The sequence below is a fragment of the Podarcis muralis genome, chromosome 7 (assembly GCF_964188315.1).
Source record: "Podarcis muralis chromosome 7, rPodMur119.hap1.1, whole genome shotgun sequence".
In the NCBI taxonomy this organism is placed as follows: Eukaryota; Metazoa; Chordata; class Lepidosauria; order Squamata; family Lacertidae; genus Podarcis; species Podarcis muralis.
In genome coordinates this window covers 67,098,297-67,117,983 of record NC_135661.1, presented here as the reverse complement: position 1 = coordinate 67,117,983, position 19,687 = coordinate 67,098,297, and the positions used below count along the sequence as shown (strand labels likewise).

The window sequence follows — 19,687 nt, the reverse complement described above, 5'->3', positions numbered from 1 at the left end:
TTTTCATGCCGTTCTGAGAGCGGGAGATGCAGCATGCAACTATCTTAAAGAAATAAAACAATCAGATACATCCTATATACCAGGAGTAGGGAGCCTATGGATCTGTAGATATTGTTGGACATCTCTCATCAGCCCAGCCAGCTTGGTCAATGGTCAGAGATGTTTGAAGCTGCAGCTCAACAACATCTGGAGGGCAGCAAGTTCCACACCCCTGTTATATACTAATAGCAAATGCATTAGCCAAGCGCTTATCCTTTTGTAGCCAAAACAGCACCACCCATGCACAAGAGAGAAGTGACAACAACAAAGAATACAGAAAAAACACAAATTCAGAAGAAGACAAATTCTGCTTGATGTTGTGGGGAGGCACTCCCAACAAAAGTTCAATGAGGACGGAGTGTGCTCTATGGGCATGGAATGCTGATGGGCTGGGGGGCGGGGCGGGGTAGAGAAATAGTAGGGAGGGAGAATAGAGTATCCTGGGAAAGGACATGGCTGGCAGGCTTTTTGAACAGGAACACTCCACACTGCAAAAATTTGCTGCAGTTTCCACTTGAAATAAATACTGCAATAAATAGAATGGAAGGGAGGTATATCTCTACTCAACCATAATATGTTGATGTAGCAAGTGGTACAATTCTTTTAGCCAAAACATAAGGGTGCATGGGTAAATGATAAGTGGCATGCTATCCTGACTTTTCCCCCTAAAAGAAAAAGCTTAATCCATACAATGGGGCTCAACCAAGGCACAGTTAAACGTATTTTCAAATCCTACAGATTTCAATATGGAAATTAAAGTCTGTGCTGCTGAAATCCCAGGAATTGTTTTAAAATAATGCTTAACTTTGGCTGAATTATTTATTATCATTAATTGCATTTCTACACTGCCCTTCATCTGAGGATCACAGGGCAATTTACCACCTCATGCAAGGTGATGGGTACTCTGAGCTATTTATTTGTATTTGGAAAGATGCTAATATGGGAAAGGGTTAACCTGCATGTGGGAGGGGGAAGGCATTAATGGCTTTCACTCCCAATGCACACCATTCCTTACAGAGAACGGAATGACAGATCCACAGGTATGCACTATGCTGCATCATCACTCAGAGAGGCTCACATTGTATTTTTGGAGATGGAGAAGCATGGGTCAAGATGTGCCTCTTCAACTGGGCGGCAGTCCAGCCTCCTTCCATTCTCTCCTCCCGTGCCTGCACTCTCAACCCCCCACCCATAAACATCTTTCCCATGTTGTTTCACATACTGTATGTCCAGCCTCTTCTTGTTCCTCTTCCCTTCAGTCTTGGCACTGAAAGCTTTTCCACTGCAGGCCCCAGCCAGCCGGCTAGCGAGGCACAGCCTTCCCTCCTTCCCCCTCGCTCAGCTCCAGGAGGGCTCCACAGCTCAGAGCGCCTCTACAGGAAGTGACCTCAGTTCTTTGGCAGGCTTTGCCATGTTGCACCTACAGGAGCCATCTGCACCGTTCAGCAGGCTCCTCTCTCCTCCTCCCCACTTTGTGAAGGACCATCACCCTTCCGCCTTAGATCTGCTCAGATCTTTTCAAAAGGGCTGTTTTTGCTTCATTTTCTAGATTCTCCGATTTTTCCGTCCCCTGCCTCCAAACTTCCTGACACTGTCCAGTACGGGTAAGAAGGAAGGACTCCCATGTCTGCCGCAGACCTGGCTTTCCTCCTGATTTTCCGTACACTCCCACCCCGTTCTTGTGAGAACACTCCTTCTTTCGCTCCCCTCCCCACCTCTGCTTCGCTGTTTCCAGGCAACTCTTGGCCAGATGTGGAGTGAGAAGGGTCAGGGAGGCAGTAGCTGTGCACAGCAGGGATCCACAGAGCCCTTGAGGGCAGCAGGGAGGGAGGGTGTTGGAGGAACCAAGATCTCTCTCTTCTAGAACACTTCCTCAGCCCCCTCCCCTTTCTATCAAAAGGGCTGAAGATAACAGGAGGAAAGGGAGGGCTCTTTAGGGAGCCAAGAACAGGGATGTGTGTATTCAATCATTACACTGTGCAAAGAATAAACCCAGTACTACTGAGCATTCAGAATTCTCAGACTCTGCTCACTTTCTAAAGAAAAACCCAAGTTTCTAGTCCCTAAGGCAGCCAGGAGAGGTCTATAAGGAGATTCAAGAATCCCGGTTTTTCTTGCAGTTTTAAATAGTTTGTTTGCAGCCTTGTGTTTCAATGCTCAGGATCAGTATTGGGAAATCTCCTAGATGTCTGCTTGCACTGGGCTTCAAAATATATCTCCTCCCTCCAATCAGACAAAGTTTTACCTTCACAACCATCCTGCGATGTAGGTTATGCTGAGAAAGCAAGCTTTGTGGCTGCATGGGGATTAGACTCACCCCTGTCTAAATCTAATCCTCTTTCCACTTGTACACCAAATGCATAGGGCTACTTAGGAATTGGTAATAAAAGCATTTCTGCTGTATGAAAAGTAGGCATCTACATACACGGCAACACAGGAATGAAAACGTATTTCCTGCCATGGCACAAAGGAGAGCCAGGGGATTCTAAGCACACACACATGTGCAAACACACACACACACACACACACACACACACACACACACACATTTATCTGCAGTACTTTCATTTCAGGGGTCCCTTCACCTGGTCTGGTTAAGGGTCAACCAATGTGAGCAAACTGGCATGGTGAATTACGTTTGGCATGCAGTGAGGCCCAGCTCCCTCCCAACAACATACACAAGCCTGCAACCAAGACGATATTTGCTTATGAAGTGGCAAACATGGGGCCGAGGAAGTGAAAGCATCACGAAGTCACAGCTCTACCCTGGGCTGAGGTTTGGTCAACACTACACAAATTTACAGAAGAAAGGGTGGCAAAATACTTGTAGATGAATGCATGGCACTACTTGGGGCAGCATGTAAGACAGCACCTTTTTTCTTAATGGTTCTATACACTAATGTTAAAAAAACCCAAACTTTCCCTGCACATAAAAGACTAGCATGGCAGTCAAAGAGCTAGGTCAAGACCTCTCTGATCTGCTAGTTTTCTGCTTTCAGGGAACTCTGTGTAGATCTCTGTGTTTTAAACATTGGATAAGCCTATTCAAAATTGGCATCCCTCTCTGGTCTGCAAGCGGTAGAGACCAATCAACGATCTGATGCTGCTGAAAATATAGACTAAGCTTGAGTTTGAGCCCAATCCAGTGAACCCACATCCCCCACCTATTTAGCTTTGCTTGCCTGTTCAAATTGATATGGAATTTTTAGAGCAGTGGTAGGACTCCTCAGGAATCAGGGGTTGGATGCAGCCCTCCAACTTTCCCTAACTGGCCCTTGGAACACTCCCTAGGCCACACTCCTTCTCCAGACCACACCCTCTACTGCCCCTGCTTCACATGATTTTGCCTGGCCGGAACATGTCCTTGAACTCTGATCAGGATTCTCATGAACAAAGGTGAAATTCACATTTGTTGCTCCACCACTTTTTGCCTGTGGCCCCACCCACCATTGGCATATGGCCCACAGGTGGTGGTCCAGAAGGGAATGTGGCCCGTGGGCTGCAAAATATTTTCCCGTTCATTTTGGAAACAGGCACACACAAAAGCATGTTTGATTACCGGCAGGGGGCAAGCAGCGCCGGAGAGGGCCCACTCTCTGCCTTGTTCCCACCCGCTTACCTGGGCCGCCCGTATTTGCAGTGGAGGTTCACCCTGAAGTTTCTCTCGCTGCCGTCCGCCTCGCTGTTGTTGGGCTGCCGCAGCCCCGGGCCCTGGCTGCGCGGGAACCATTCAGCTGGAGGGTTGGCTCCGTTTTCCAGTCCAATGGGCTGGCAGGCGATGGAGCTCCCATCTGTTAAATGGAAGCACACAGACCCGGGCGTGTGAAGCAGCGACAGAGCAGGCAGAAGGTACAAGGAGGAGGAAGGGACAGATCTTTTTTTTATATTAATAATAATAACCAGGAAATTTAATTTCAACAGGAGTGGTGGGCAGCAAGACTACAAAAGCCCAACAGTGCTTTGGTTATGGATGTGCAGGTGACAAGGCAGATGAGCAAGTGTTTGTGGCGGCAGGCAGGGCATAAGGAAGAAGGGTGGTGGTATCTCTCCCTCCCCCCCCCTCACTGTCCAATCTTGCAGGCTTTTAGTAAGTTGATGCTGCCTCCTTGTAAAGACAGTGGACGGGGGGGGGGGGGTGAGGCAGGGGAGTTATGTATATGGCATCACTAAGTGCAGGAAGACATTTTGCTGAATTGTACTTTGTACTGCTAATAACACATATACAGGTCATCTTGGGGTTATTTATTGTCTGTCTCATGCAGGGTATAGAGAATACCATGCCAATTCATGCCCATCCATATTCGCAGCCATGTCTCCCTGCTGCCACCCTCCCGCCGGAACCACAACATCTCTGTTTCGAAACAAGTTTGTGCCAAGGATACAGCCAGATAAGGGGGGGACCTTGCGTCTCTCTGTCCAAGGTTTGAGACGGCTCCTGCTCAAGGTCACCAAAAAAAGGAAAGGGTGTGGGGAGGCTTGGCTTTGGTCTATAACAGATGTGCACAAAGGGGCCTGGCTCCTGGAGAATGCAACCCCACCTCGACCCAGAGGGATTATGCTGTGGGTCAGATGTCTCTGCAGCCCTGATAAACAGACAGACAAAATGTCCGTGCATCCTTCTGCATGCCAGGCCTGGCTGTCACTCATCAGATCCGCCTCATCTCCAGCCCAGGCTCTCTTGGCCTTTCCTTCCTTGTCTGGCTCCCCTCCCCTCCCTCTCTCTCCTTTTTGTCCATCTCATCATAGCCCTGCAGGGGGATCGGCCAAACTCTATTAGCTACAGTCATCCTGCTGTCTCAAGCTGTGTCTCTGAGTGTGTGTGTGTGTGTGTGTAATGGGGGGGCATGCATCTCTGTGCACGTTATCCCTGTTTGAGTCACTAAATGTTGGTGATATGTAGCTTTGCACCTTTGCTTACATGCCTGGATGTGTGCTATTTTGCAGGCATGCATCTGTGTGTCTATTTATTGAACAGGACATAAAATTCCAACTCGACGAGCTTCATGACTACTTGGCAAGGTAGATCAGGAGTGATCAAGAGTGGCCAATCGGCAGCCTGGGGCCAGATCTAGTGCCCAAATCTGTTTTATCATGCCTCTGATAACCCTAACCAATATTTAAATCAAGGTGTGGTATGAATTTTGGTCAAGAGTTTGACGTGGGGAGGAAATGAAAAATTGTTCTCAGACATTGCAGTACGTACAGATATTCTACACCTGCCATGTAGCATCTCTCTTTGGCTTTCATACACACACTCTCAGCTGCACCCAAATTCATATGCTCTCTATAGACTTGTTGTTTACTGTTACTGGCTTTAAACAACTCCCAAATAAATGAGCTGGGGTTATGAAGACCTTTTCAGACCCAGGGGCCACCTGTAACCTGATGATACATCACAGGGTTCAATTTATTTCCTTTTTTAAAAAAAAGTCACGTGGTCCCCATATTTGCTTCTGCTTATGAAGAACACTCCTGTATCTTTCACTGCTGTACAGAAGAGAGAATTTTGGCAATTGCTGCTTCTTATGCAGTGATGGGAAAAACTGTTCCTGTCAAAATGATTTCATCTTCACAGGCATTTAAAGGAATGGAATTCATTCTTCCAACCACTTCTGATCTCCCCACCCCCTTGTTTCCTTCTCTCTTCCTACTTCTTTTAGAAGATAAATAAAATCCGAAAGAAAAAGAAAAGTTGGTGGTGCCCATGGTGTCACACATCTGGATGCTGTCAGGGCAGGACTTTGGGGCGGAAGATCAAGTACCCACTCATCAGGAAGACCCCCAATGCAACAGGGCTGGCTTACCACACATTGAAGTAAGTGAAACAGCACACACTGTCATCCAAAGAGCCCTCCCTGTAAGACTATTTAAAGATGCAACATTATCTAAGGCAGAGGTGGAGAACTTGTTACCTTTCCGGATGTTGCTGAACTACAACTCCCATCATGCCTAGCCACTGGACACACTGACTAGGGTTCATGGGAGTTGCAGTTCAGCAATGTCTGAAAAGCCACAGGTTAACCCCTCCTGATGTGAAGCAAGGATAGGGAACCTGTGGTTCTCTAGTGTGCCATTGGGCTCTCAACTCCCATTAGCCCCAGCAAGCATGGCCACAAGAAGTGAGTGCTGGCAGAACATTACATTGGCTATGTGCACCATTGCCCTCACCCACCAGTTGAAAGTCCATTATCAAGACCCCCCCCCCCAAACTGTAGTCTGCCATTGGTTTCCTATTTAACCCACAAAGGAAGTCCAACTGGAAACACAGCGCAACTTGGTAGCGTGTCCAGCAGTTTTATAAGGCTAAGAAATGTGAAGAATCACAAACACACACAAACACACTTACAGAGAAAATAAAGGCACTACAGTGGTACCTCGGGTTACATACACTTCAGGTTACATACGCTTCAGGTTACAGACTCCGCTAACCCAGAAATAATACCTCGGGTTAAGAACTTTGCTTCAGGATGAGAACAGAAATCGTGCTCCGGTGGCACAGTGGCAGCGGGAGGCCCCATTAGCTAAAGTGGTGCTTCAGGTTAAGAACAGTTTCAGGTTAAGAACGGACCTCCGGAAAGAATTAAGTACTTAACCCGAGGTACCACTGTATGTGAAGAGTCAGCCTTCCCTCACATGAGCCTGCCCACGGTGCTCTTCAATGGAAGCTTTGCTCTGTGCCCTACAGCTGTGCTCAGGAGCCCAGTTGGGTGGGAATGACCAGATGGTGGAGCTTCCTACCTTGGGAGGCCTGGATGGTCTCCTTTCTGATGGCTTTCAAGTCTTAAATCCTCTCTTTATTTTACCAGTTCTTGGGACTGACACTTTGCTTTTATTCTTTTTGTTTGTATTATTTTATTACATCTATATCCCACTTTCTTCCTTAACAGAACCAAAGATGGCATACATGCAGTTCCAAGATAGTCACAGATCCAGATACTGATCATACCCTGGGGACATAAAGTTACGTTTTTAACTTGTGATTTTGAGCTGCTTTTGGGCATGTGAAGGCATGACAAAAATATTTTATTAATAAATATTAAAAATTATGCCATTACAAGTTTGATGTGGTATGAATAAGAAGGCTCAGGTTCACATGTTCCCTTCTCTTGTGCATAATTCCCAGATCTAGTTTGAGGCAAACTACAGTTTAGGGATGCTTGATGATTTCATTCATTATTTGTGGATTTCGGTTTGTATTGACTTCCTGGATGAATACAGTTATCCAACAGTTAGTTATCTTAAAATTTTGAGAGGTGTTTCTCTGCTCAGAAATGGTACCAAAATGCATATAAAAATACACATTTTAGGATAAAATTTAGAAATACTTTTGAGAGAAAAGGTTTAGAAATCTGTACTTTAGAAAACAAAATAAAATTATAAACATACAATGAAATCATGCAAAGTACACAAGACAATAAAAATGGAAATGTACAGAAAAGGATCCAACAAGTGTTGAAAATGTAAACAATTGGAAGGTACATTTTATTATATATGGTGGAAATGTGAGATTGTTTAAAAAATCTGGGAAATGATTTATAATGAAATGAAAAAAATGTTTAGAATACCTTTTGTAAAATAACCAGAAGCCTTTCTATTAGGAGTTGTAGGAGCGGAGGTGCCAAAAGAACAGAAGAATTTGTTTATGTATGCTACAACCGCCACCTGTTAGCTCAAAGATGGAAAAAAGAAACCATCCCGACCAAAGAAGATTGGCAAAATAAATTAATGGAATATGCTGAAATGGCGAAATTAAAGACCAAGACGATAAGAATTTTAGAAAGGATTGGGAAATGTTCATTGTATATATTCAAAAGTATTGTAAACATGTTAAAACATTGGCAGGATTTTAAGAACAATTGTAATTTTAGAGAAACTATAGAAGAAATTGGATGAAATTTTTTTTGGAGTAATAATGATATGCAGTTGGAAAGGAAAATTAAGGAACTAGAGAAGGGGGTGGATGGAAGTCATAGGATTCGGGGAATCCTTAATTTTAGATTTGAAATTGGTTTTACTTACAGTTTTGTTTGTGTGTTTGAAAATACTGTTTTTGATATGGTTTTTATTTTATTTTTGGACAGTTTGATAAAATTTAATAATAATAATAAAGAATAAAAATGCAAATGTGTATTTTGTGAGAAAATACTATTTATACATGAGGATTTTTTTTTAAAAGAAGAAAACCACAGATTAATACAGAAGGGAGATGGAAAAGAATTATGAATGAGCACATGTGAAACTGACATGGACCAGAAATAGATGGCACCACCCACCACACTACAGCTCGTCATTGCTCCTGAACCAGCAAACTCTGGCCTGGGGTGATCCTGCAAGGCAGGATCAGAATCCGGGGGGCAGGGGACACACACATTGGTTTTTGATCCTGATTTACAGGCAAACACAACCCCCACAGCTTGACTGCTTGGACAAAAAGGCAAACTACGGTTTACCCTAAATTAGGATCGGGAATCACTGTACACAAATATGAGAAGCAGGAAGGCTGGTTCACCTAGAACCAAATCATGGTTTTGCGTCGCATCTGAACAGAGCCTTTGTGAGCTAAGAATCCAGGGTTCTTTGACTTGAAGCAAATGCAGCCTATATCGTGGAAATCAAAAGGCAGCTTCTAAGTATCCAGACAAACTCAAGTCTTCCACCCTTCCTTTGTCTTTCCCCCTTCCCATCCCCTTCCGATGCTTGGGAGAGGTGGGTGACCTAAAAAATGATGGGGTTCTTAACATTGAACAGATTCTCATGGTCAGGCGGTTAGTAAAATTAATTTCCTCTGGAGCTAAAACTCAATTACTATGTAGATCTCAAAACATAAATCCCTTTAGAAATACTACAATACTAACGAGATCTCTTGGCACTTCAAAGAAATAGGTGAGCCATCAAGATAAGCGGAGAGTGAATTGCCCAGTATAGACATTCATTTACATTTGACAAACATATATCAGAGTGCTTTAATCAAATGGCATCTCAGACAAAAGGAAAGTTGGCACAGTGTGGCACAAAAGGAAGGTAGACATACCTCAGTTGTATCATGGGAATAACGCATAAAAAATAGTAAAAGACTTGATGCATTCCAAGCATTAATGTTTATAGAAGAAGCTACCAGTAAGGAGCCAACTGAGAATGATGGGTGGGCTAGTGTCCACTGGAACAAGGCAGGCATGCCCAAAGTCCGTTTCGGGGGCCTAATCTGGCCCACCGGTCAGTTTAATCTAGCCCCTGTGGCAGTTTATTTCCTGTGGTAAAATCCTAAACAAACGTAACAACTTCAACCCTAAAAGAAGATCAAAAACTTTGGTTTGCCCCTTGGTCAGCCCCCACAGCCCTTGACTTCATCAAATCTTGCCCTCTTTGAAACAAGTTTGGACACCAAAGACAGCCAGATCCACCCCCTGGGCTGGTTGTAAGAAAGACAGGCAGGTGGGGGTAGACTGAGAGCAGACTGAGGGCTCATCCACACATCCACTTGTCCTGCCGTTTTCAGGGAAAACCACTGTTTAGCCCCACATCATTATTATATACCTTGCAACTACAATAAGCCTGCAACATCCGCGGGGGTTACGTTCCGGGGATCGCGCCTAAAGCCAAAATTGTGTATATTCAAAACCCATTGAATTCAATGGTGGGTGGGATTGCCCAAGTCATTTTCCCCATGACCTCAAACACCCCGCTTAAAAAAAAAATTGGGATTTTTGGCCACATGTATAAAACTGAAGTTAAATGCACGTAAATTGCAGCCTTACTGTACATCTACATTCCTGATATGTTGGGGGGGGGGGGAAATCTCTTGAACATGTGCAGCTTCACATTATACACTCTTAAATCACAGTGTCATCATGACTGCAGGTATAAAATGGAGTTTGCTTCCGTTGCCCTGATGCCATGAACACATTTACTTTGGGGAAAGCACAATTCTGTTGTAGAGAATTATAATACATTTGAAAAGCAAACACAATAAATTCAGCATCTGTAATCATGCACATGCTTGGCCAGCCGACCCCTGACTATAAAATGTTTTTGGTTTGTTTTTGTTTGTTTGTTTGTTTTGAATAAGAAGATACTGCACTGCAGTGACTAGTGTCAGCCCCAGCCAGTGGAATGTGTGAGTGCCGGCACAGCAGTGCTGGCCCAGGTCATTACATTGGTCCTGTTTGCTGCTGCCTCTATCATCTGCCACTCTCAGGTTAATCATTTTTTTGGAGGGGGGGACTGGTCTGTGGGCCCTGGACTTCAGCCCTGAGGTCTAATGTTAGCTGCATCTCTGAGCGTGCCATCATTAAGATAGACCCAACATATTCCCATTTTACCAATGGAGAACAAAGCAGAAGACACAGCAATCCATGCTACCACTATGACTGCTTGTTTTGGGAAGCTGGCTGTGGTCTTGTGATGGGCCTAATCCACACTGGTCCACAGAGGCTATAGAACGCATCAGCCCTGCCCTTCTGCATGATTGAGCAGGGCCGATGCAGGCAATAGTCTGCAGAGCTGGCTCTTTAGTTTGGCAGTAGGGTGTCCTGGGAGGAGACATACCTGATTTTTTCCCAGAGACAAGTCCTCTGTTTCCAGCTGTGCAGTGCCAAACCAGGAGTGCAAGCAGCTGCCATGTGCCCTTACATGCCAAGGCCACCCAGTGAGCCCTGGCTGAAGCAGGGTCTTGATCTCACACCTCAAAAGCCAGTGCTAACTCAGATGCAAATCTTGGGCCATGAACCAGACAAAATGTTAAGTGCTTCTTCTAACCTTTGTAGATTTCACTGGGGCACTGAAGCGTAGGCTTAAATTGTGGGTCTTTACAGTGCTGAATTTTGCTTCGATTATGCCCTTAGGATTTTGGAAAGATTTTGTTGTTGTGCGTGTGTGGTGGTGGTGGTGGTTTTTTGGACAGCTCATGTGGAAAAAAGAAAAAGGAAAGAATATTTGAAGCCATTTCAGGTATTTTGCTGCCAGCTGAACCGGATGTTTATACGACTGGTACGCGCTGGAAAGATTCTGTCAGGAGAGGAGGAAGCGAAATGGCTTTAAAGTTATTTGCAGCTGCAAAAATTGGTGGCAGATTCTGCGAAGAAGTTAGCACCATCTACTGAGCCTTGGGAGTTGATGCAGGTATGGGAAATTATTATTGCAATTATTAATAGACACTATTTATATCCCACTTTTCCTCTCAAAACGTGTAGGGATGCTAACATAGTTCTTCTTCCTCATTTTATCTTTACAAAGATTAAGCGAGATGCGATAGGTTGAGGGACAGCAACTGGCTCGAGGTCCCCACTGAGCTTTATGGCTTTAATCACTGTACCACACTGGTTCGCTGACCATGATTGCGAATAGGGTCATGCTGCCATATTCTGCTTAACATTTGAAGACAGTCAGATAGAATTCTGTCAGGTTCAAAATGAACAGGAGAAATGGTTAGCATTTCCTGAGATGTAACCAATTGGATTTTTATTGGATAATGAACTGATGTTCTATAACCTGGTGGGGAGGGGAACATACAGGAACTTCTTGAACATTGTCAAAAAGCAGCAGAGTTTTATGAAAATCATAGGTCCTAGCCCAGGGCCTTGTTAGCCTGTCTGATAATCCAGCCCTGATCAAAACAGCCTTGATCTCTGCCAGGAAAAAATCAATCATGTGCAGGTCTGCCAAGTACCAATATATATATATATATTTACTGTTCTGCAACTTTTCTGTGGACCACCTGGATGGCACTCACAGACCTCCAGTGGTTTGTGGACCAGTATGAGATCTTCACATCGACTGTTACTGGAAGTGGTTCTCCAGGGTCTAAGGAAAAGAGAGCCCCCCCCCATACCTGCTTTCCAAAATCCTTTCAGCTTATGGGGGGGGGGGGACCTCAGGCCCAGGGGTCCAATGCAGCCCTCCAGGCCTCTCCCACTCTCAAGATTCTTCCCAGGCCATCTCCCATCTCTGTAGGCTACATCCCACATCATGGCTGGAATGTGTCCTTGAACTCTGGTAATGTCTTTTGCATGCCTGGATGGAGGACAGAGTGGGGTGTGAATGTGTGTGGAAACTAGTCTACTAGCCCATTTTCCCCTCTGGCCTGCCCACCTCTGGCATGTGGCCCTTGGATAGTTGCTCAGAATGTGGCCCTCAGGATGAAGAAGATTTCTTGCCCCTATTTTAACTTGAGGTGGCCAGGGATTGAACTTGAGGCGTTCTTTCTGCATGTGAAGCATGTGCTTCACCACTGAGCTGTGCTTCTTTCCATAACAAAAAAATCTGGCTGGCTGTTGTTAGAAAGGGTGCATTCAGAAAGGGAGCTTGCTGCATTAGTTTTCCAGCTTATAACTCTAGCGCTTCTGTCCCAGTTTCATTACGGAGCTGTGGCTCTTTAGCCGATATACTGTCATGTTGTGCCAAATTTCATTCACACCAGGGGGTGTGGTGTGACACAACAGCAGACGTCACTGGATATGTTGCCGTCGTCCCATCTTTTATGTCATGTGCATCCCCCCTCCCCCCAGATAATGGCAGGAAACAACTGTGTGCCACCATGCTGGCCACCCCAAATTTCAACCTGTGATTTTCCAGGTTGCAAATGGACTTTTTCTGGAAGCGATTAAATGTGGAAACAAGCACCCAGCTCTTCCACTAGATTCTGCTAGATTACCAGAATTAGTTTTCTGGCAGTGTGAAAGATCACATATGGAGATGTCGGGGAAATGGAATAAAGTGCTGTTTGAATGCAGCCAAAGAGAACTTTGAGCACACTTTTGGATGATTCGGGTAGGCAGTTCTTACGCTTGTGTGCCTGTGCCTTGGCCACGGATACAGAACCCTGTAGATACTGCTGGATTCCAACTCCCATCATCCCTGAGCACTTTGCTGGGACTATGGAAGTTGGAAATCAGGTTCCCACCTCTGGTTTAGGTTGTTTTGACTCAGCCTTTCTATTGAAATTGTTGCCCTGTTTCGTTCTCTTAAAAAGCTTTATAAATCCTTCCTGAACTGAGTGCTGCTTTCTTCTTGCCGTCTTCCCTTCTGCCACACCCAATGAGGTTTATTGCCATTGAACTGAAGCCCTCACTCTGGATCTATGCATGGATTTGCTGCACAATCACCTCTTTATTCTGGTGCACCTTCGCCCTTTTGTATCCCACCATCCCTGCCTTGCAGTTGGCATGGCCCTGCCTCCACCTTTGAGCTTGTGTTGTTTGTGCCCCTGTCCATCTCCTAGCTCCCCTCCCAGCACACCTCAAATCCCACGAGCCAGCCGGCTCTGCACACCCCGATTAGCATGGCAGCATCAATCCAGACTGGCAGGAAAATGCACGCATGTGGTTCCCTCCCCAGCATTGGTGGGGAGCTGCTGCTGCAGGCTGGGAGGGTGCAGAGTTACACCAAAGGGCAACGTGGAACAAGGAAACAGCACTAGAAAGACTGGTCTAGTCTCAGCTGTGTCTGCTAATGTGCCCAGAGCTGGAAGGAGGGAGACAGACAGACAGACAGACAGACAGACAGACAGACAAGAGAGGGAGGGAAACTCACAGAAGGCTTTTCATTACAGCCTGTGGGTGCCCAACGCTCCCCCTTCTCCCCCTCCCCACTTCCCTTTTAATTCAAGTGGAACGTGGAAAGACTGAAAAAACAGCTCAGACCCCAGGAGCCTTCCTTTCTACGGGATGAAGGGCAACAAGGGAAGCAGAGTAAATCTGCAGGGACCCTTTTGGCTTCAGCTCACTCAGTGCTTGTTTACACCAGGGGCGGGGAAGCTTGCAGAATCCAAGCAGTGCTCAGATGTGTGCTAGCCACCTAGAGCCTGATACATGCATGTCCAGAAAGAGACACGTATTCAGAAACATCTCCACTCCAATCCCCTCAGAGTGACATGGCACTCGCATATGTGAAAGTCATACACCCATGCAAAAGCAGGCATGCGGAAGAAACACACCTGAAAAGAGTAGACCCATAAGGTTATGCAGGCAGGGCATGGAAAAATGGACTGGGGGGGGCATGTATGGAGAACGATGCACCAAGGATTCCAACTGCAGGGCCTTATGCACACAGCACACATAGAAGAACACACATGAAACAATTTGTACTCAAACTGCACACACAACACACTTTTGCACTCACTTGCATAGCCAAATGTCCCCCCCCCCCATACATACACATGCTGACCCAGAGCACTATGTGAGCACGTAAATGCACATAAGTATTCATACACAAATACTGTCCGCATACAACCACGCCCATCCACTTCTCCGGCTGCCCCTGACAATTTATAGGAAGGGTGGGGGATGTTTTTCAGCCTGAGGGCCACATTCCTACATAGACAACATTTGGGCAGACAGGGGCTGTATGCTGGTGGCAGGTGAGACCAGAGATAAAAGTGGGCAGGGCAATGGATTTGACTCTTACCTTTGTAAAGTCAGCTTTCACCCTCCTGCTACGACTACGCAAATGGTCAGAAGTATTTACACACTTGCACACACTCCTCCTTGCAGGCAAGCAAGAGGCATTATCACAGCTCAATGATACATTCCAACCAGACAAAAGCAGTCTTGGGAGGTGTGTGGCGAGGGGTGCCAAGGCCAAGATGCTTTCCTGCCTCCTCCCCCGCAAAAAAAAGTTTCCTACACCCTGAACTGGCTTGTTGAGAGTCTGTCATCACAGTCCCATGTGGAGCTTGCGTTAGTCATTCCTTCAGTCCACAACATTTCTGGTCCTTGAGATTGAGAATTCAAACACATGCATGCATGCACGCACACACAAGGTCATAGGAGATGTTTTCCATTGGGAATTTCTCCTGGAGAAGCCTCAGTAAAATGCCTTACCCTACTGTGCTCTTCCTAGAGGATTATGCTTCAGTGGGCAGGCCTCTCTGTCTCCCACTAACAGCCCTTAATTGTGAGAGAAACCTGTTGCACCACCCTGCCCCACTGGAAGGCCACTTGGGGAGGAGGCTACCCCATGACTTGCTATGGCATAATAACATAGCAAGAGCCCCGCTGGATCAGGCCAAAGGCCCTCCTGCACCCTGGCCTCAAATGGCCTACCAGACACCTGTGCAAAGCCCAAAAGTGGGACAGGAATGCAATGGGGCTCTCTCCTCACTTGTGAGTTCCAGCAAGCCAGTACAGAAACATTCCCCATCCTGGTGCTTTTCAGGTATTTTGGAGTACAACTCCCATCAGCTCTAGTAAGTGTGTCCAATGGGTCAGGGATTATGGGAGTTGTAGTCCAAGAACATCAGGGAGACAATGTATTGATTGGGGAAGGCTGTGCTGTGGCTCCTAAGACTCAGAGGGGGCCCAGTTTTTCTCTGAAGCTGTGAGCTGGTCTGGAGTAAAGTTAATCTTGTATAATATACCTCATACAGCACAGCACATATATCATGGGAGTTGTGGTCCAACAGCATCGGAGGTGAAGGAAGCAATGTACACACAGGTCCTACTATCAAAACTCAGGGACAAAACTAGGCTTTATTTCCCCCAGGCCAAAGACCCAGTTTAGCACCCACACACATGCATTTGCATGTAAATACACATAGGCCAGGATCCCCAATGGCACCTCTCTGGAGGCTTCACCTGGGGCAAAAAACCCGGCTAGCCCCCCCCCCCCCCTAGCTACAGCACTGCTATATGCTTGTTATACAAAAGTCACATCCAAATACGATGAATTAGTACCCAAACCTCACTATACACACCACTGATTCAGATATACAAACAGCCAGACCTGTGTGTAATACTGTAAACAAATAAGCAGCCGTAAACAAGCCTTGCTTCTTTGTGTTTTGCTTGTCCGCAGCAGAAACCATGTTGGGAGGGAGGGGGAGGGGGGAGAGATGGGACAAACAAGAGAGTATTTCCCCCCCTTCCTTGTTTGCTTTTTACAAGGTTTCGTAGGGGTTTCCTGTTCCCCCCCATCATTTGGGGGTCAAAATTCCACAGCTGGGAACGCATTAGAAAATTTCTCATAGGAATACTACCAACTGTCAACTTGTTATGCGAATGCTCGCCTAACGAAAACAATGTGTTCCTGAGAATGCATTGCATTTGGATAGCGATACAGTGGTACCTCGGGTTACATACGCTTCAGGTTACATACGCTTCAAGGTTGTAACGGCTTCAGGTTACAGACTCCGCTAACCCAGAAATAGTACCTCGGGTTAAGAACTTTGCTTCAGGATGAGAACAGAAATCGTGCTCCGGCGGCGTGGCAGCAGCGGGAGGCCCCATTAGCTGAAGTGGTGCTTCAGGTTAAGAACAGTTTTGGGTTAAGAATGGACCTCCGGAACGAATTAAGTACTTAACCCAAAGTACCACTGTACACGCGCAGAAGTCTGTGCTAGGGTGGTCTCTAAGTCTCTGAGAGGGTCCAGTCTTTCTCTGAAGCCGTAATACACATCATACAACACAGCAAGTGGACCCCGCCCCTGGTCCTTCTACCCCGTTCATTGGCAGGTGATCAGACAAGCCAGAGACAGGCTTTTCTCCTAGTTCCGCCAGCCTAAACGCAGACATGTTCAGCAGCAGAACAGCCTGCTGGGAAGGGGGCAGTAGCCAAGTCCCCAGCAGAACAGGCTGGTGACTCACTCTTCTGGCTCAGGGAATGGCCCCTGTGCGCGGGACCGAGGCCAGGCTAGGCCGATCCTCTTCCTCCAAGCCTCCACACGTTTTGCTTGCTCAGAGGGAGGAGCTGGAATGACGGAGCCCGACATGCTGCCGCATATGCCCAGCCTAGGGTTGACCTAAATCCCTCCACCGGCCCTTCGCTGGGAACTGCCAGGACCCAAGTCCTCCGTTTGCCGGAAGCCTGGTTGCGCCAAGCTTTCAAAGGCTTGGCCCCAGAAAGGGAGGGGAAGAGGGCCACAGCAGAGGGAGGGAAGGAGGGAAGGCGCAGAGGGGGCTGGGCTGGGCTAGCCAACAAGCTGCTCTTTCTTTCCCTGCGCTCTGTTCCCTTTCACCTCCCTTGCTCAGCCGCAGGCAGCGGCCACATGTTTCACATTAGGATCTCTGGACTTCGCCATTCCTGGGGTGTTGGCCAGGGGTATTCCTCTCTTCTCCGCCTCCCCCCACCCCAACCCAGTTACAAAACTCTAGCAGAGACCACACAGGAGATGGGAAAGATGCTTGGACAACAAGTGGAGTGGGGGCAGCAGAGAGAGAGGAGGATATGCGGCCGAGGGGGGGGGGGGGAGAGAGAGAGACTGATGGAGGGAAAGACTTAAAAGGAGAGAAGGCGGCCATGCAGCTTGCATGAGATTGCAAAGGGAGACGGGTGGGCACAGCCAAAAGCACAGCAACAAGAGACAGCGGGAGGTGTGTGTGTGTGTGTGTGTGTGTGTGTGTGTGTGTGTGTGTAAAAGAGAGCAAGTGAGAAAGATTGCAGTCACCTCTCCTTGCTACCTCCTGACCCCTGGAGCCTTGGAAAGATAACAGCCCCCAAAGAGTGCTGACTTGCCTTTCAGAAATCCAATATCCTCGCCTGGTGAACTAATCGACTACCTGGGCTCGCAATAACCACCCTGCAAAAGGATTAATCCTGGTGCTGAAAATCTTTAATTAGTTTAACAGTTTCAGGCTCCATGGAGGCAGCAAATGGCAGACACAGGCGCTCCAGCCTCCCTACCCCCCCCCCCGCCCCTTCTCCTCTCCCCCACAACTCAAGAACGGGACCTCCAGGGAGGCGGCTTCATTCCCTAGTTGAGATGGGAGGAAGAGGCAAGAATTTCCCACTAAGAAGGGAAGAGACACAGGAGAGGGTGGGGAAGGGCAGGATCTTGCTTGCTCTCTGCCTTTTAAAAAATAACTGTGAAAGGGAGGGCTTACTCAATTGGAGCTCTGAGCGTAGTCCATGGGAGGTAGATGTGATCAAGAAATCTCAATATACTATTAAATGGTGAGAACAGAAGGACAGTCCAAAACAGAGCTGGCTTCCTCCTCCACATTATAGCCAAAGGCACACGATCACATTGTGCAAGTGCAGCATCTGGTACAGGGTAGACACTCCAGCACTGTGAGGCTCTCGGCTTTCGCTATACAGGATGCAAGTTACTAGTCCTTAAGATTCTGAAACAATTTCTGGCTATCTGTCCCTCAAAGCAGACTGACGGATGATGGTGGCACTGAGCATAAGAACACATATTGAGCAGGACTTTCACATAAAAGTTCTCCGTGCTCTCTTTCTTTTCCCAGGGTGGGGGCCTTTTTGTGCTGGTGTGCACTGTGGGGACCCATATGTCTCTTTCGAACTAAAGGGCAACAATGTTGGAGCACGAGACAAGGCTGGACACAGGTACCATAACAAATCCTAGCATCCAGCAGTGCTGTGTCTTTGGGTTAGTGGGCCATACATTACGGAACATGAACACCCAGTTTTCAGACGGAGAAAGTCCCTTTTCACTACCAAGGCAAGAAATTGCCCTGCATCTGTCACACTGCTTGGGCCTACCCCTGGCATTTAATCAAAGGGAAAAGTAACTCAGTACAGTCCCTGATGGCATAAGAAGAGCAGGGTCCCACCAATGGCCCATCTAGTCCAGCATGCCGTTCTCACTGAGGCCAACCATATGTTCATGGGAAGCCTGCAAGCAGGACTTGAGTGCAATATAACCTCTTCCCACTTGAGAGTCCCAGCAACTGGTATTCAGGGCCACAGTGCCTCTGACAATGGAGGGAGAACATAGACATCTTGTCTAGTAACCAGTGATAGCCTTATTTGCCTTTATGTCCCTCCTCACATGAAACCATAGCTCAGCAGTAGAGCATTTGACTTGCATGCAGAAAGTCCCAGGTTCGATCCCCAATGACACTGCCAGGTTGGATTGAGAATATTCTCTACCCAAAAACCTGGAGAGGCCCTGCTAGTCACTGCTGACAACACTGAGCTAGGTGGCAACTTCTTATGTTTCCTAATTGCTGACTACATGGTCTTTGGACATTACAGCCTTTCCAGGCGGCTTTGCCCATGTTGTGAAAGGAATTGGATCAAAACATGCTTTGTCTATGGCCATACTACCCTGAACACACCTGATCTCAGAAGCTAAGCAGTGTCAGGCCTGGTTAGTACTTGAGTGGGAGACCGCCTGGGAATACTGAGTGCCGTGGGCTTTTGCCTCCTTGGACCTGGGATAGTCGGTACAGCATGAGACTCTTAATCTCAGGTTCATGGGTCTGAGCCCATTAGGAAAAGATTCCTGCAGTGCAGGGGGTTGGACTACATGACCCTCAGAGTCCCTTCCAACTTTATGATTCTACAGTTTACTGTACAGAGGGAGGCTATCTTGCTAATACAGCATGGCACAGAGAATAATAATAATAATAATAATAATAATAATAATAATAATAATAATTTATTTATACCTCACCCATCTGGCTGGGTGTCTTTTAAAAGTAGGATAGTTGCTTATTTCCTTGATATCTGATGGGAGGGCGTTCAGAAGGCAGTGAGGGAACCGCCAGAAGGCCCTTAGCGCTGGATCTCAGTGTCCGGTCTGAACGATGGGGGTGGAGATGCTCCTTCAGGAATACAGGACTGAGGCCATTTAGGGCTTTAAAGGTCAGCATCAACACTTTGAATTGTGCTCGGAAACATACTGGGAGCCAATGCAGGTCTCTCAGGACTGATGTTATATGGTCCTGGCGACCTCTCCCAGTCACTAGTC

At 46.9% G+C, this 19,687-nt stretch overlaps 1 protein-coding gene, 1 long non-coding RNA gene and 1 pseudogene across 4 annotated transcripts in view; 2 read left to right on the top strand and 1 right to left on the bottom strand.

Moving 5' to 3' along the window:
- Positions 1–7,538, top strand: part of LOC144328453 (uncharacterized) — a 48,354-nt gene extending 40,816 nt beyond the window's left edge. The window contains exons 3-4 of the long non-coding RNA XR_013393720.1: positions 5,700–5,854; positions 6,927–7,538. This is a non-coding gene — a long non-coding RNA (uncharacterized LOC144328453). The remainder of the gene's footprint in view (positions 1–5,699; positions 5,855–6,926) is intronic.
- Positions 1–19,687, bottom strand: part of AHDC1 (AT-hook DNA binding motif containing 1) — a 191,504-nt gene that overhangs the window by 24,910 nt on the left and 146,907 nt on the right. For 2 of the 3 annotated variants that reach the window (XM_028738691.2, XM_028738689.2), the window contains exon 2: positions 3,659–3,830. In XM_028738691.2, coding sequence (XP_028594524.2) covers positions 3,659–3,830 — 172 coding nt within the window. Of the gene's footprint in view, positions 1–1,261; positions 1,378–3,658; positions 3,831–19,687 lie in introns of those variants that run through there. The other variant, XM_028738692.2, reaches the window with a different exon arrangement.
- LOC114603636 (5S ribosomal RNA) lies at positions 19,025–19,133 on the top strand (annotated as a pseudogene).